Source organism: Haliotis rubra, unplaced genomic scaffold (assembly GCF_003918875.1).
Source record: "Haliotis rubra isolate DU_JTF1 unplaced genomic scaffold, ASM391887v1 Scf127, whole genome shotgun sequence".
Classification (NCBI taxonomy): Eukaryota; Metazoa; Mollusca; class Gastropoda; order Lepetellida; family Haliotidae; genus Haliotis; species Haliotis rubra.
In genome coordinates, this window is record NW_025765192.1 from 411705 (window position 1) to 428479 (window position 16775).

Consider the following 16775-nt stretch of genomic DNA (forward strand, 5'->3'; position numbering starts at 1 on the left):
AACTTATATCTTCCTCAGGACGATAAACGGTTTAAACTAGTGGTGTTCCGATTAATTGAAATAGTCGAAGATTGGTCGCAGTGACCAAATTACCAAGAAATCGATCACAATTTCTCATAATCGAACATAAACGATTTTGGAACTACTGTTTAGTCTTTGAAAAACTTGATAATGGAACATATCGTAGAAGTTGTCAGGGCCTGAAAATGTGTTTAATTCTTAGAAAACTCACTTCACTAATGAAAAGCCATGACTGAATGTTTCTCTAAGACTCAAGGAAGTTTATGTTCATATTATATTAGTCATCACTTTAAAGTAACAAGTTGCATCATGTTATACATATCTGCAATAACAACCTGGATAGGAAAATCTGAAAAATGATGCTAATTAATTTTTTTCGATGATTGTTCGTTGGTAATGAAGCAATCATCAATTGTGAGATTTCAACCAACTCCCAACTCTAGTTTAAACCCAGAATGCTCCGAGTCATGACATATTTTGATTTAAACAGTTTGATGGCAAGGTTGCCATCATCATTAACACATCACAAACAATACATAAGGTTCAATGTGGTCCTGTTCAAGTGTCCGTGGGCACTGCAAAGACAGCATTATTTACTGACTTCTGAACACTATAATCATGTCTGCAGTTTTAATAAATACAAAGTGATTGAGTTAAACCAAATCAGGTTCAGTCTTCACTCTATCAGTGACAGGTTCCTGTTTTTCTTCCGTCTGAAATTTAACATTTAGAACCGTCTGCCTGGTTGTGTCCTCAGCAGCTATGACTATGTTCTCAGTAGGAGCATCTGTGTTGAACACGTCCTCACTAGAGTTGTCTTTACTCACTACGTCCTCAGTGGGGACTTCCTTGCTAATAACACCTTCTACATATTGCTCAGAGAGTATCTCCTCTCCAACTGTGTTCTCCTTGAGCACTTCCTCGCTAGCTGTGCTCTCTGTGAGGACCACATCTCCCCCCAGCCAGGACTTGATCATAAAGTGTCTGACTTACTTCAATAACTGTCACCACTATGTCCTGACCATCCACATTCACTAAAGCTTTCGGAGTGTCCACCAGCTGTCCTCCTGGATCAAGCAATCCTTCTGTTGCTGTGTTCAAATGGGCATCATGTTTTGCCTTAGGTCTTATAAGCATGTAGTCATGTTTCCCGGAGCTACCTGCTGGCGTTACAAGAACTCCACTGTTGTCAGTGTCTAACTTAATCACTTCTGACGTCAGCCCCGGGTCAGATTCAGGATCCCCACCAACAGCCATTTCTCTCTTATTCATAACTGATTCCGGTGTCTGACTAGCAACAGCAACTTCACCACTCTGGATGCAAACCTCCTCCACAATATCCCCAACTGGAACATCACTAATTCCCGTCTTTGAGTCTTTTTCTTCATGGGGTTGGACTAGAACTGTTTGTCTGTCAGCGACTTCACTATGTCCTGATGCTTCTTCCAAAGCCATTTCAACATCATTCTCTTGATTACTGCTACATGTCCCATAACTGTGATCACGATCAGCAGCTCTTGAGATGTGCCCCGAGACATCTTCCTCCATATCTGAATCAACTTCAAAGTCACTTGACTCTTCTTCGAACAAGCTGTCTTCATCTTCTTCATCAAAGTCCTCCCTAGACACCTTTGTCCTCTTAGACTGTTTAGGTTCCTTCTTAATTTCTCTTGCATGCTTCCTCTTTCTTCTCCTGAGAGTGCCTTCTTGATGCCTTGCTGTTGGCAGGTGATGAAGAATCTTTGGTTTGTAGGGATAGATTCCTGCTTCATGATAAGAAGCAATGATTGCAGGAGTAGTGAACACTTTCTCATAAGCCTTGCTGGCAATTCTACAGATATTGAACCGGTCAACCGTCTTATCCTGGTGCTTCAGAAGATAGGAGGAACATTCCTTATGGAAACATATGTCCATGGGGTTGAAGTTGGCAAGATTGTGAGGATCAACAGTGTATGTACAATGGGGCGGGATGACAAAGAGGATGATCCTATGCTCCAGAGCCCATCGGATCACAGGGAAGAGGATACGAGATCTATGGCCATCATAAAGGAGGAGAACATGAGTGTTTTCATCCTCTTCATCTGCTTCAAGGTTCTTCAGGAAGTGGTCCTTGAGGTAGTGTTGCATGATTCGACTGTTGGGGGCCCCGGACTCAGACATCACTGCCCCAAGTCCATCTGGTCCCCCTTTGGTTAGTTTGGCATTGGGTTTCTTTCCCTTGAAGATAAAGAAAGGAGGGAGCTTTAGTCCCAAGGCATTGAAACAGCTGAGGATGGTAGCTTCAGGTTCATGAGGCTCATCTGCATAGGTTAATGTAAGGGCAGTTTCAGATAGATTATATATTAAATGTGGTCGGTCCTTCAGATTGTTCTTGTCAAGAATGGACTCCAGCTCTTCATAATACTTCTTCTGTACATTTACAGGCGGGAAAGGACATTTTGCACGGAAGTGATACTCCATGTACGTGATCTTCTTCTTCTGTCTGTCCACAAACTTCTTTATCCAACCGCGACTCATTGGTCCTTCAGAAATATCCCTCTTACCATAGTAATGTCCATAATCTGCAGCTCCATCAGCAATGTCAATCTGGCGGTAACGATAGCCCACTGCCTTCAGCCTCAACATGTGTTTCACGAAGGACCTTTCATCTTCTTTCGGCATGAACGGGGGTGGTCCCGAGTGAACAGTGTTGACCTTTATCCTCCCCTGAACTCGGTCTCGGAGGGTGGATGCAGGAACACCATTCTTAATGGCGGCTGAGCGGATGGACATTTTGTTTTCCATGACATCCTTGAAGGCGTTCTCCACATCCTGAAGATCATAGTTCCTGTACTTGGATGTTCTACTCTCAACCTTCGCTGGTGAGCCAGATGTCTTCTTCGCTTTGGCCTGAAAATAGAGGAATGCTTTATGACTGACGTGGAAACATTTCACAAAGGGAGCCTACTGCGGTTACTTTGCTGATGATTTTCCTTGTTCTTGGTTTGTATAATATACCATAAATTTGAATCAAAAACACTAACATGTTTTTTTGTAATTTGCTAACGTCTTACCTGAATTGCACAAAGCATAAAGCACTGTGTATCAGGATATTTATAAATTTAGTTACAGTCAAACAACACTGTCAGAGCTCCAGATAAGATTTAGCTCATGTGGGTACTGTACCCAATGTATTTTTTTGAGTGGGTATTATGAATGTTGAGTGGGTATTTCATTTTCCGTTACCCACTGCTTTCAAATATGTGCGTATTTCAGTCATTTTACTCACCTTAGTATATGCCATTGAGTAAGTTTACTAAGCAGGTATGTTCTGCCTTATGTCATACCTAATCAAAACCAACTTAAATATAATGGAAATGATTTCATAAAAAATCACTCATCCTATACTGACAGTACAACACTTGTCCTATACTAACAGTACAACTTGATAGCAATCGATGTCTTTTTCATTACGCAAGCGATGTTTATAAATATATTCTGTAAGCATTTGTTTTAAACTTTCTGCGTATCTGACATTTTAAATGCATAATTGGTATGCAACAATTATTTTTCAATGCGTAATTCTATGCGTATTTTACAGGGATACACAGCTTATCTGGGCCTCTGCACTGTGTTGATGTTAAAGGAAACTTAAGTTCAAGAGCATCAAATACTCCCAAGTTATCCAAGGTTTGACACAACAGTAAAATACGAGAAAGCATACAAAGCAAATTTTATTATTTTTACGTACATCTGTACGTTTAACATATTAAAGTTAGACACAAAAGTGTATGACTCTAGTTCTGACTGAGTTCAAACTTCAGCAGCGAGATCTCAATGACTACATCTTCTTTATCTGGCTCTTTAAACAACCTATATAATGGATACCTGTCTTTTTGATGAATCTCCAAAAAGCTGCACAATACACCATTACTTCAACCAACTTCCAAGTCTACTTAGTTTAATTACGAACACAACAATATACCACCTCAGCCTATCCGAGGATACGGATCGTCTAGTATCTGTTAAGTGTCACGTTCTGGTTAGCAGAGTCTTCAGAAGATTTGGAAACAGAATATTCATACTTTTATCACTGTATGTGTGATGAATGTAAATAAAAAACAAAACTAGGAATTCTCTAAATTAACAGACTGCAAGTATCTGACAAATCAGTTATTCCTATGTACAGTGATTCTGCTGAAGATACATGGTACTGGTATTGCTACATTTTCATCACATCTGCTTATTGTGAGACCTTTTTCTTTCTTTATCAAACACTACCAATTTATAAAGACTTTATGTCAACCAGTCAGTGTGTATAGGAAAATGAACCAATCTAAAACCATGATTATATCACTTTACTGGTTGGGATAATTGGCTGTGAGCATGAAAAATCATAGTCACTGATTAATGAAGTTTCTTTCGAAACATGTAAAGTGAAAGGGGTGCAGGCTAAAACGGAACCACAGCAAAACGGCACCTGGCGAAAACGGCACCATTTTGACATAACGGAACCTCGACTTGGCGAAAACGGCTACAAATCTTATGGCGAAAACGGCACAAACTAAAATCTTATGGGGAAAACTAGTTTGTTATAAGATAATCGGATTGCAGATAATAAATACATCTACTATTATGTCGGAACTATCAAAATTTAAGAACAAGGATGTATTTTTATATTCAAGGATACGATGTGAAAACTACTTTATACGGTAACGGCGCATTGAATAACTCATTACAACAGTTCATTTCTAAAAGTAACCGCTTACAGTAATTATCAAATCAACGTATATATTCAATGTAAGGCAAGTTTTATATATTTGATTTTCTGCGGCTGCTCATTTCGTTGCTAGGCATATCCAACACTATACCGAACATATTTATTATTCAATCATTTATCTGTTATTTTGTCACAGTATTTTTCTTTTGTTGTCAGCAAATAACAACAACCCATTGTTTGTTAGTTTTTTAGTTTTATGGAGATTTTTTTCTTTTTGGGTATACATAACATAATAATTTTTCTGAATATACATAACATATACATGTATTATGCAAGCTTAATGATGTTTCACTTTTTCATATTTTACCATTTTTATTAGACATTTCCTGAAATTTTGTCACTGCCGTTACGAAATTTGTAACATCATTTTGAAAAGAAAAAATCCAAAGATAATATTTATTTCATGTACATATATATTAAAATATCTAGTTTTACAATATAACATGGAGTTTTGAAATTGTATATTTATTGCTTATGAAAAAGACAAAAAAATTCAAATGCCACATCTGTGCCATCAGCCACTGGAGTTGTGACACATGAACATTGAGTAAAATTTGGGTGGTTTAAAGTTAATATAAAAATATAGTTTCCCTACTTTTGTTACTGTAAAGTGCAGAAAAATATTGTGATAAGTTAGTTACCATAATTTTGGGGTTTGATTTTGACTTAAGTTTGTCGGATACAAACATCTGACATAAATATGCACGGATTTTGAGAATGACTCATATGTTGATATAATCTTGCTGATGTTATAATGAAATGAAATAAAACATGAGTCAACGTCATACTTTGTTTTATATATGGTGCCGTTTTAGCCCAGAAATCAGTAGCCGTTTTCGTCAATATGGTGCCGTTTTCGCCACACAAATTTGGTGCCGTTCTGCTGTGGTGCCGTTTTAGCTATAACCCAAGTGAAAGAAGGCGAACATTGGTAAATATTAAAAATTCCAACTGAACAAGCTAAATAATATAATACTAGGGGTGAAATGGTATATCGCTGTATTTTGCCTTCAGTTCAGTATACCGTAATCCAATCCAAATATTCGGTATTTCGGTTTTCATACCGTGACTGTCATTTTACTAACCTTATTAAACCTTTTCTAACATGTCTAGAAATTGAATCATTTTGTCAAACTCTAAGCATTTCTTTGCTACACACGACCGCTATTTTCCCAGAAGTAAGTTTTCATAAACCGAACCGAAATGGACTGAACCGAAGGCCTTGTATCGCAATATGTACCGTACCCTGGTAAGCATCAATCGATCCAGTTCATATCATTTGCCAGATGCTTTTACTTGCTTTTGGAGTATTCATGCTTACATATTATTCTAAGTTAATATATCAGAGCCCAGACAAGGCAAAACATGAATCAGGGATTACTGGGGATATTTTCTCTAAATTAATATTTATAAACATGTACAAGTTTGAGAAGGCCTTTGAAAATAGAGATCATAGTAGAACATGATGCCTTTTGTGGTGACAAATAGTGCTGTCATGCATGTGCGCGAAAACAGTGACCTCGCTATTTACAGATTTCGCTAACACTTCTGAGACAGTGTCAAGTTAGTAAGGCACATCGAGGGGCCATGGATGATTGATACTTACCGGATTCACCTTCTTCCTCGCCATAAGATGTGATTTTCACTTTGTAAAATTAGCACAAAATGTATTCGCCATATTCTCATCTCGCGTGACCGGTGTGCACGAAAACTATGACCCGTGGAAAAATGGAACACGACACGGAAAGGCAAAATTACGCGTTTGTTTCTAAGTATACTTTCTCATACGCACAAATGATCAATAACACATAATTTCATATTGGGATTTTAACTTTTAAATGATTCCACACAAACCTCTATGACATAAATGAAAGACGTATATACAATACATACGTCTTGGCATAAATGTTTTCTCAAAGTCAGTCGAGGGGAGGTAACTCAGCATACAATTTCTCCCTTGTCCTGCCACTAGTGAGTGCTTACTTGAAAGTGTCGAATGTCGAAAAATGTGCCTGTATTGTAAGATACAGAAGGAAGAACTACATCCACCCCAAACATTTAAACATTTAGATATCTCAACACATCTCAAAAATACATTTTAGAGTATTTTCCAGAAACATGATTAAATAATATCAATGATGAATAAGTAAATGGCTACTTTAGTATTTCCGCAAACATATATACATGTAATAGCAATACTGTAAGAAACAAGGTTTAGAAGTGTAATTATAGAATCTGTTCGCCACAAGGATTAGGGTTACGTTAGTGGCAAACACATTCCATTGGTACTACCACGAAACAAATTAATAGTCGTCATGCTGTTCACATTTTTTAATACAACTGTGGCAAGACATATTTATTTAGTTCACTCAAGGGTAAAATATCTTCTGTCTACTCAAAGCTACAATGAAGAAACTGACACAGCTTGTCAGTTATTTTATGTGAATGCCACCACTGGTGTTCCTAACATATGACATGAGTGGCCTAGCTTGTGGTGCTCGATCGAAACACTGATTCCCTAAGTTCAGTTCCCCACACGAGTACAACGTGTGGCATCCATACTGGTTTGTGCCATGTTTAATTGTACAGTACACAGCTTGGACTTGGAGTAACAGCTACTGGGTTGTGGAAACGGAAATACGCTGCTTCGAATAAACTAATCAAGTAGCTTGACCATATAATCTCTTATCGTTTTTGCAGGATATATTGCAAGTCACAAAATATCCTAATTGCATGTTGCTGCTCCATCGTTAACAACGACGAAGACGACAATTAACGATGATGATGATGATGATGATGATGATGATGATGATGATGATGAAAACTTATCACATTGACTGTGAAGGCATCCTAAAGATGGTTGGACTAGACACGTATATAGAGCGCATAAACCTTGAGTGGGCAATACCCAAAAAGTCAGGACGACGGTGTTGAGTAATTAATGGCAAAGACGATCATTTGATTACGTTTTTTAAGGAAACATGCTGTTAGCCGTATTTTCTCCTCTGCAGCTGGCATGTATTTATTATCTGGCAAACTATCTTCATTCTTATATTCCATCTTACTCCCCAATATATCAATATATGAGATATAAGAACTGACGTTCGTGTGCGTTCTTGTGTAATACTTTCTTTGATATGAATCTGTTGATCAGTCTCTTGAATATATTTTAGTCATTCGAATCAAATTAAGGTACAATAATGTGATATCAACAAAGGTTAAATTAAGATGTGAATATTAATGATTTAGTAAATATTGGATTTATTTTTTTGAAAATATGTAGACATAAGCGATCTGGTAGCGTTATGCTAATTCCCCAACAAATTTGTGTTAAAATAATATCTGAATATGGCACTTTTTGTATGAGTTTCAGGGCGTACTATCTTGGGCACTTTTATGAGGTGATGTTGGTCAATACCATGAAAACTGCGATGAGTATTAGATCCCAGGCACCCCATGTTTATCATAAATATCGACTCATGAGGATCAGGTGTTTCCAAAACGTGACCTGGTTGTGGGTGATCGTGACCTGAGGTCGTGGATCGTGCTATCAACCACTGGTATCCTGCCCTAGAGACAGTCAGTTACAATGAGCTGTAACCTAACCTGTCTACTGTATCCAACATATTAAGTATTGCCCTATGTCACAGACGCATGTATAGATATATGTGCCGTAAAGACAGTTGCGACAAAAGCGGTATCTGCTGACTCTAGATGACATTGAAGATCGTCGACGAAAATACTGCTAGAAGCGCCCATAAAATACGCCGCAGTTGACCCACATCGGACGAAGTGCTCTCCGCCATTGTAAACAGCGGCCGACCGTCTTGTGTTAGGCAACATGTCCGCCGATCATAGCTACTCTGTATTGTTTGGTAAGGTCGTCCATGAGTAATTCGTGCAGCTGCATAAAAACCCACAATACTGACCCTAGGTATGATAAGAGAGTTTTAGGAGAGTTGTCATTTAGATGGACGAAGACTGGATGTTGTGCATTTATGCATGCAACTCGTCTTCGTTTTTAACATGATTTTAAACATCAGATATCGAGTGTACTATGCAAGTATTCGTAGCTATACTGTCAGTGTTCAATATTATGAATAAGTTTGTCTGATTTGAAGACATATTTTACATTGTTATTATGTGTTGACGAGGGGCACACAATGGGAAGGACCTACAAAGGGACATAACTTTACTTTTGCAAGACATGCAAGAAATGTTATCCGGTAACGTGCACGTATGATATCACGTTTTGACCATTTTCAAGACAACCATAACATATATATACTATTGTATACAATGTATTCCCTATGGGAATCCTAATGTATATATTCACTATCAAAGAAGAAGTAAACTGTTACCAAATATTTTTGAATTACATCGGTTTATTTCATACCATGTCTATTTTAAGAAGACACAAACTTAATTTGTCTTGTGCCATTTCTTCATCAGCACCATCATGATATTGTATCTGTATGTTCTTGACAATGTTGTTGCAGCATCAAAGGATGGTAACGAGGCCAAAAGTAAAGAGTTCAAGGATTTCGATAATGTCATCTCCGAATTTATGAAGGATCAAGGAATTCCTGGTCTCGCGTTGATAATCAGTTTCCATGGAAACGTGATATATAAGCAAGGTAGGTCAAGGGTATACACATCCACGTTTAATAACAGAGGTGACAAATATGGAACACGACACCCAGTCTCGTATTGAAGGGTAGATATAGAACACCGTAAATGCCGAAGAAGGCTCAATATTTGTTATGAATGAAAATTAGAAGGCCTAGCGTGACCTTTCGTGGATTGAATGTAGCGGAATCGCTACTATCCAATAGAACCAGACAATCTTATAGAACCATCTCGACAACCTTACATCTGAAACAGGGGCGGATGGTTAAATATCGCCCCCATGGGCACAAGTCTCATTATCCCGTGGGTCATCAATGAAATTATGCTACATAGGAAATTATTCAATGTCATGATTAAGGTATTATGTTTGTGTTCAAGGCATTTAGTCCCTATCAAGTAGCCAATGAATTATTACATCATTGCATACATTAACATACCCGTCAATATAACAAACAAACATAAATTAAGAGAGAAGTATTTCAGAACTATAGTCTGTTTGCGGTGAAAACGTACCGATGAATTTCACTTTAAACAAAAATGTAAATGAAATAAAGAGAAGTTTAGATTGCGAATCCTCATAATTTTACATTGCCATTTCAACATTTAAATCTCAGATTTTTATTCAACTTAGGATAAAAGTTGTTTAACAAACGATCATTGTTTCAAATCGGTATTATTGGTTTGTATTACAAGGGGGTATGCACATTAAATGAAACACCGAGAACAAGGAGGGTTGGTCTAAGTTAACGCTCATCACGTACCGCACGTGCATTTGTTTCACTGTTCCAACTACTGCGCTTACCCCCTCGTAATACAAACCGATATAAGTCATTTGAAACAATGATCGTTTGTTAAACAACTTTTTTCCTAAGTTGAATAAAATTCTAAGATTTAATTTTTAAATTGGCAAGGTAGAATTATGAGGATTCGCAATCTTAATTTCACTGTATTCGATTTACATTTTTGTTTAAAGTGAAATTCACCGGTACGTTTTCACTGCAAACAGACTATAGTCATATTGTTAAATTGATTTATTATAGTTCCCGTTGAATGCCAACAGATGATCGGTACTAGCAATGTGTATTTCAGGCTACGGGATGGCAGGTGTTAACAGACCAGTGACGTCATCATCTCGGTTCCGCATCGCGAGCATTAGCAAACCTCTCACAGCCATAGGCCTGATGCGACTGGTCGAGCAGGGTCAGCTGACCCTAGACGATAAGGTGTTTGGGCCCAAGGGTAAGGAAGATGGAAGCGTTTTGCGTTTTGTTCAATGAACTGTTCTGTTTAAGTACCATTTCACAAGGTGTATATACTCTCCTTTTGAAGGTGATGGGTAATTAGGATTTATCCGTAATGCATGTTTTTAGGTACCGACCGCCTTCTTGGTCTAGTAGATAAAGAGTCGACCTGGAGAGACGGATATTTTATACCCTGATAATGTTTGGTTCACGGAAACAAAATACTTGCTTGTTGTCTTGAAACGATTGTTCGCCTGTTCCCTCAAATGTAGTTTTTAAATCAATGGCCGAAAAGGAAAAATCCCTTTCCCAATGTTAAAACATTCCATAAATCACAATAACATTAAATCTATTCACATCCCAGAAAAGATGTCAAAGTTGGGATCATTTTCGATTATCTCGTATATTATGTGTTCATTGTGTACAGCGATAGATACCCTGGATATATTCGTTATCACAACTTCATTGTCACAATATATATCAGATTCTCTTATCACTTACTTCCGACAGTGATTATCCCGTTGGGATGGGTATTTTCAACATTTGTCATCATTAGTCATCCGACTTGATTTTGAGCAGCGAATGAATCCAGTGTAGTCATCAGCCAGAATGGCTAATAAATACACTTATTTTATTTTTTAAAATTTTTTTTATTCATTCAGGATCAGTAGATACAAATATACAAAGTACATGATGTAACAGCACTTGTACACCGTAAAACAGATATTCATATGGGTTGGCATTACACATATTGGAATCTTCATTAAGCTGGGAATGTGTGCAGTAGAGATGACCATTTTCTGTCAAATTGTAATATGTTTTGATTCTTACTGGCAATAAACTTTTCTGTCTTGAAAATATCACTCAATATTTTTACAAATGTATCCATTGATAACGTATTTTTTTTAATACTTGATATATGGATATATTTTTTTACTGGCAAGAAGTATGTGGTTCATAAGGTCGTTATTATTTCCGCCAATTAAGACTGTATATTTTGTCAGGGTAAAATTTTCTGATGATTTATCTTCAATATATTCTTTCAGTTTCAGCCAGAACGTTTTCACACACTCACATTCCCAATAAACATGTATAAAATTTTCTGACATTAAATTACAAAATGAGCAAAGTTCATCATCTACTAATTTCATTCTCAATAATTCTTTCTTTGTGTAGACAATATTGTGGATAAATTTAAACTGGAAATCAATCAATTTAGTATCTTTTGTACATCTTCTATATTTTCTAAAAATATCTTGCCATGGAATTGCAATATCAAAGATATTTTGCCATTTTTCACATGTTGAAGGTACACTTTATGATCCTGGCATGGAATTACGAGTGTCATATTTTAAGTGAATCATATCTTTTGCCCTCACAGTGGGCGCTTGATGGGGTAGCCAGTGGTGAAAGTGCTCGCTCGTCACGCCGTAGACCGTGTTTGATTCCCGACAGGGACGCCGTAATATGTGTAACATGAATCGTATGATGATTCAGACTTGATCACATACTTTCTTTGTGGTCATTCTGCCCTGAAACCTGAACACCCACTTATTCTCCTCAGTCACATTGCCCTCCCCTGAATCCCGAATACTAGTTCACCTAAATGTGCTGAGCGCCGTGGAATGGGTTCGAGTTAAGCTTAATTTCCGAAACAACATAGAAGAAAACTACTACTTTTCCCGTCCCGTGTCCCAAATTCCGAATACCATGTAAACAGCCTTTGGCATCCCACTGTTACAAAAAAGGTTGGGAGCTGCGTTTAACATCACTAGGTACATCTCGTTGTTAGGTTGGTAATTGAATAATTCTTGTCTAGGTCAGCGTTGAAAGGTAATCCTCATTTGTTATCTTCCAGATAATGTCCAATATACCAACCCTTTGTTGTGATACAACAAGAGTAAAGTATCACTTTTACTTTTGTAGGCATCCTGAAAGAATTCAAACCAAGCGCCAAGGGAGATAAGCGTGTTTTACAGATAACAGTTCGTCATCTGCTGCATCACTCGGCCGGCTGGGATCGGGATCAGGCGGGAGACCCGGTCTTCTTCAACCTCGACGCCATAGACGCAAAACACGGAGTCGTCTCACCTATCAGTGACCAGTTTAATGTCAAACTGGTAAAATTTATGATGACAAGGAAGTTGCAGTTTGCACCAGGTTATGCAACAGTAAAATACTTTTATTTGCCCCGAACAATATTGTTTTAATTGATACGCCATTGCATGATGGGTTTTCAAGTCCGGAAACATTCCACGGTTTCACACGGGCTAGTGTAGGCGAGAGCCCCGATGCGGTCTTATACAGTCAAGACATGACATGCATCGAGGCTCTCGGCTAGAACTAGTGTGACCCAGTCGTCAAATGTTTCAAATTCGCAGTGCAGAGTTCAGTTCCATGCATACGCTAGGAACCTATGGGATCCCCGGTTCACCCACAACCTGTTTCTGGGACAGCCAGCACCATACCGTGTGTGTGGGTTTCACCGAAATGGTAAACGTCTGAATCCTGCTTCAGTTCGGGTCTTCCCCCCCCGCATTAATTTGACACGCCGTAATATAACTGGAATACTATTACAAGCCGCGTTAAACCTAACTGACGAGTATTTCGTTGGACGCAAACTCAAACACATCATTCATGAATTTGCAGCTGTATCGACTAGACCTCTGTTGCCATAGCTACATCATTCATCCTGAACGATCACGGATTTCATTTGACAATAGGCTTCTTTATGACAACCCACCATGATGAAATTATGAATATGTAAATTAAAAAAGGGAAAATTAATTCAAGTAACCACTAGTATTTGCAAATGCAATGTATTAGAATTTTTAATCATCAAGAGATCTTTAGCAGCTATATTTGATCATACTCTGTCATGGTTCTCGTGAATAACTAGACACACCATGATGCAAACGAAGAATGTCCTCGTCTCATGTCTTTACATACGCAGAGTTCATGCGATGCCTTTACCACTTGTATACTTGTTTCAGGTAAACACACAGAATATATGTGCTGTGAAAGGTCGAATACACCAGGAATACAATCATGTTAAATGTGGAATGTATTTCATTATGACACCATACAACTAACACAGTGTCTTGTCCCTGTAGGTAAACGTCATGCATATTCCAACTTTGGCTTCCTGGTTCTGGGTTTGGTGTTGGAGAGAATTACACAGATGAAATACGAAACCTTTATGAGGACGATCTTTCTGAGAATGGGTCTCCATCGACTACGAGTGGGCTTCACGAAACGGATCCTCTGTGATACAGATGAGGTGTTTGCTGTTAATTACTGCCAAAGAATCTTAATTGCATATTTTGATGTATAAACGTATCTGTTTTTCATTCTCTCTTCTTTTTGTTTCATCAAAGATAGCATACAAACTATGAATTTCTCAACAATTTTGCATTATTTATCAAAGAGTACAATTTTGTTAATTTGGAAACTCGCCTTCAAAAAATACATACTTCCAAAATGAATTAGGATGAAACGTTTGTAAAGAATGTGATGTGCTGATCACATATTGGTTTTATTATTGGTTTTATGAAAATGTATGTAAGAACACGATGCTTTGTATTTGTGAAAGCAGTAATGGTATTACTGATGTTTCAGGTTGAATATTTCAACAATAGAGACCCAGCCATCCTGAAGTCCCTCTTTCCCAACGAGGGTTTGGTCCTGCCTCAATACGGTTCCTTCAGTATGGAGAACACAGGAGCATACGGAGGCTGGGTGGCATCAGTGGGCGACCTGTTGGCCGTACTGCATTCTCTGCAGCGTGTCTGTGGAGATGAAAATTCTGTAGGGAGCATCAAATATACCCAAGGACCAGACCCAAAGAGCTGCCAGACACCTCCAGGGCGTAAGGAGAGGCTTCAGAGTTGGCATCAATCCACATCTAATATTGATGTTAAACCAATAGATCATGATGGTCAGAGTGCAAGGCAGAGGGATGCAGATGGGATGCATAATGAGGCTGATGTTAAGAGGATAAAATTCTGTCACCGATATGTCAAAGATAGCTGTTTCACATATGAAGATTCCGCACCTCGTCACCAGTCTGAGGTGGAGATTTGCGAGTGTGATACGTCTCAGGATTGTGATGCTGATATGTCCCACAGCTGTCTGGAGTGTCAGACATTCACACCATTCGGGGTTCCAATTCAAGACAAATACCCTCCCTTGAATAGCTATTGTGAGTTTGAGAGTCAAAGGAACAATTGGGTGAATGATGACACAGCTGGAAATGCTGACTGTAAACAAAAAGAATCATTAGATAGCCCCAATCGTGAATGTTTACTTGAGGCTTTCACGGTTGCTGAAATGCTGGCCAGACCAGGCTGTCAGAATGGTAATCAGTGGTACGGTCTTGGTTTAGATGTCCAGGATTGTGGAACCTCTTTTGGACACACTGGAGCTATGGAAGGTTCGTGTGGGACAATGATGCATCATAAGTCAGGGTTTAGCTGGGTGATGTTAATGAATTCTTGGTCAAGAGACATGGATTTAGACGGACTTGTTAAATACGCCCTAAGTACTGTTAAAGGATACCCCCTCTATTATGAAGCAGATGAGGACAAGAACATTCACGAGATCAACTCTCAGGACGACCAAGAGAAGGTGCTGCTGCTTGTTCCTCTACCAGACGTCCAGGCACAGATTGCACATGCTGAGTCAGCTGGTTTTATGCTTACGTGGATTAATGCATCCAATATTGACATGAAAGTTTATTTTAATCTAATTTTTCGACAATCCATCACCCGTTGGTCGGTATATTTTGATATTGACGATGATGGCTTTTCTGTAATTCTTCAGCAGGAGGAAAATAGAGATCGTCAACCAGTTCTAATAGAATCATATACGAAAGATGACAAAATATTCTATTGTATTTTATTTCATGAAAGTACAGACCATAATCAAGGGCGAATAGTATCGCCAATAGTGCCCGCTAAAGTGTATCTCAAATTGATATCTGAAAAACGAGCTAGCGGCATGAAGGTGACCTGCCAGTCAGCATCTGTTTCAAACGGTGATATCTACGTATCGTCCATCTTTCGAAACACCGACGAAGACACCGATTCGTGGCTCCAGATAACACCGGAGGAGTTTCTCGTCGAGCAACAGCGACAGATGAAGAAATCTCGCGACTTAAAATATGTCAAGTTTTATTCTTTAGGCGAAGAACCCTTTGTCAGTGCTCTTTGGACAACTGATGCCAATGCCTCCAATCGATACCAGAGGTATGGTGCTTCCAAGTATGGTCTGTTACAAGAGCTGCGTGAAGCGGCCTCCAGGAACCTTAGACTTCAGTCATGCTCTTCGTATATGTCAGATGGTGTCTTGAACTTTGCAGCTGTGTGGAATCCATCTGATGTTTAAAAGCTGTGACCAGCTGCAAGCAGTGTTGTCGAGATGAAGGAGCAGATTGCTCGAAACAAAGGGAAGTTTTTACCAAAAAATGAATAAAAACTAAGACTATAGTTTCTTGTCGATAAACCGGAGCCAGATAATTGCAGATGGAATGAGACGCGTGAGTGAGTGAATGAGCAGTCTGTCATGTCCGATATGATATCTTCAGGTGGATAGACAAGAAAAAAGTTCCATACGTTTTCAACTTTGGTAAAATCTCACCATTGAGGCATCTAACAATAATTTATTCAAGAATGTTGGTTTTAAATCAAAACAGCTGATTCTGGCCCAGCCAAGGGACGTAACCGCGGCAACTAAAACGAATGGAGTAGCCGTCCCATTGAAGTAAATAACTTCTGATCCAACCTAAGATGACAGTTATGTTTTCTCGTGTAACGTGACAGTAGTTGCAAAATGACTGAGATACTGTCGATGGTAAATGTTCACTCACTCCCTTTAACCCGTAAAGATTCGGGTTAGAATTGATCTTCAGCAACCCATGCTTAACGTAAGAGGCGATTAACGGGATGGGGTGGTCAGGCTCGCTGACGTAGTTGATGTATGTCGTCATCGATGTTCATGATGTCAATCATGTTTTTCCAGATTCGTATATCGCTGGAAAATTGCCGAGTGTCGCGATAAACAACAATCTCACTCACTCTCTCACATTCAAATAGGACCGCCTTCGTGGTGTAGTGGTTAGAGCGTCC

The 16775-nt window shown here is 38.7% G+C and overlaps 2 protein-coding genes across 4 annotated transcripts; one reads left to right on the forward strand and one right to left on the reverse strand.

Annotated features, from left to right (window-relative positions):
• Nucleotides 1-376: 376 nt before the first annotated feature.
• Nucleotides 377-6607, reverse strand: LOC124266622. Its single transcript, XM_046701420.1, has 2 exons — nucleotides 6387-6607; nucleotides 377-2910 (listed from the first exon to the last, which is right to left on the reverse strand). The coding sequence occupies exons 1-2, from the start codon at nucleotides 6408-6410 to the stop codon at nucleotides 946-948; spliced, it is 1989 nt and encodes a 662-aa protein (XP_046557376.1). The 5' UTR covers nucleotides 6411-6607; the 3' UTR covers nucleotides 377-945.
• A 1944-nt stretch (nucleotides 6608-8551) lies between these two features.
• Nucleotides 8552-16136, forward strand: LOC124266623. 3 transcript variants are annotated; one of them, XM_046701422.1, is made up of 6 exons: nucleotides 8552-8655; nucleotides 9280-9417; nucleotides 10499-10648; nucleotides 12577-12810; nucleotides 13764-13930; nucleotides 14269-16136. In XM_046701422.1, the coding sequence occupies exons 1-6, from the start codon at nucleotides 8622-8624 to the stop codon at nucleotides 16033-16035; spliced, it is 2490 nt and encodes an 829-aa protein (XP_046557378.1). In that variant the 5' UTR covers nucleotides 8552-8621; the 3' UTR covers nucleotides 16036-16136. The 3 variants fall into 3 exon arrangements, with proteins under 3 accessions (XP_046557378.1, XP_046557377.1, XP_046557379.1); XM_046701421.1 differs by having other exon boundaries at nucleotides 8564-9417; XM_046701423.1 differs by lacking the exon at nucleotides 10499-10648 and having other exon boundaries at nucleotides 8564-9417.
• The last annotated feature ends 639 nt before the right edge of the window (nucleotides 16137-16775 follow it).

What these genes read in the sequence shown, in the direction of transcription:
- LOC124266622 (XM_046701420.1), bottom strand. Translation starts at nt 6,410, where the DNA reads ATGGCGAGGAAGAAGGTGAATCCG. An exon ending in CGAGGAAGAAGGTGAATCCG is followed by an intron (nt 2,911 to 6,386) that starts GTAAGTATCAAT and finishes CTCTATTTTCAG; the next exon opens with GCCAAAGCGAAGAAGACATC.
- LOC124266623 (XM_046701421.1), top strand. Translation starts at nt 9,240, where the DNA reads ATGATATTGTATCTGTATGTTCTTGACAATGTTGTTGCAGCATCAAAG. An exon ending in AAACGTGATATATAAGCAAG is followed by an intron (nt 9,418 to 10,498) that starts GTAGGTCAAGGG and finishes TGTGTATTTCAG; the next exon opens with GCTACGGGATGGCAGGTGTT. An exon ending in TCCTCTGTGATACAGATGAG is followed by an intron (nt 13,931 to 14,268) that starts GTGTTTGCTGTT and finishes CTGATGTTTCAG; the next exon opens with GTTGAATATTTCAACAATAG.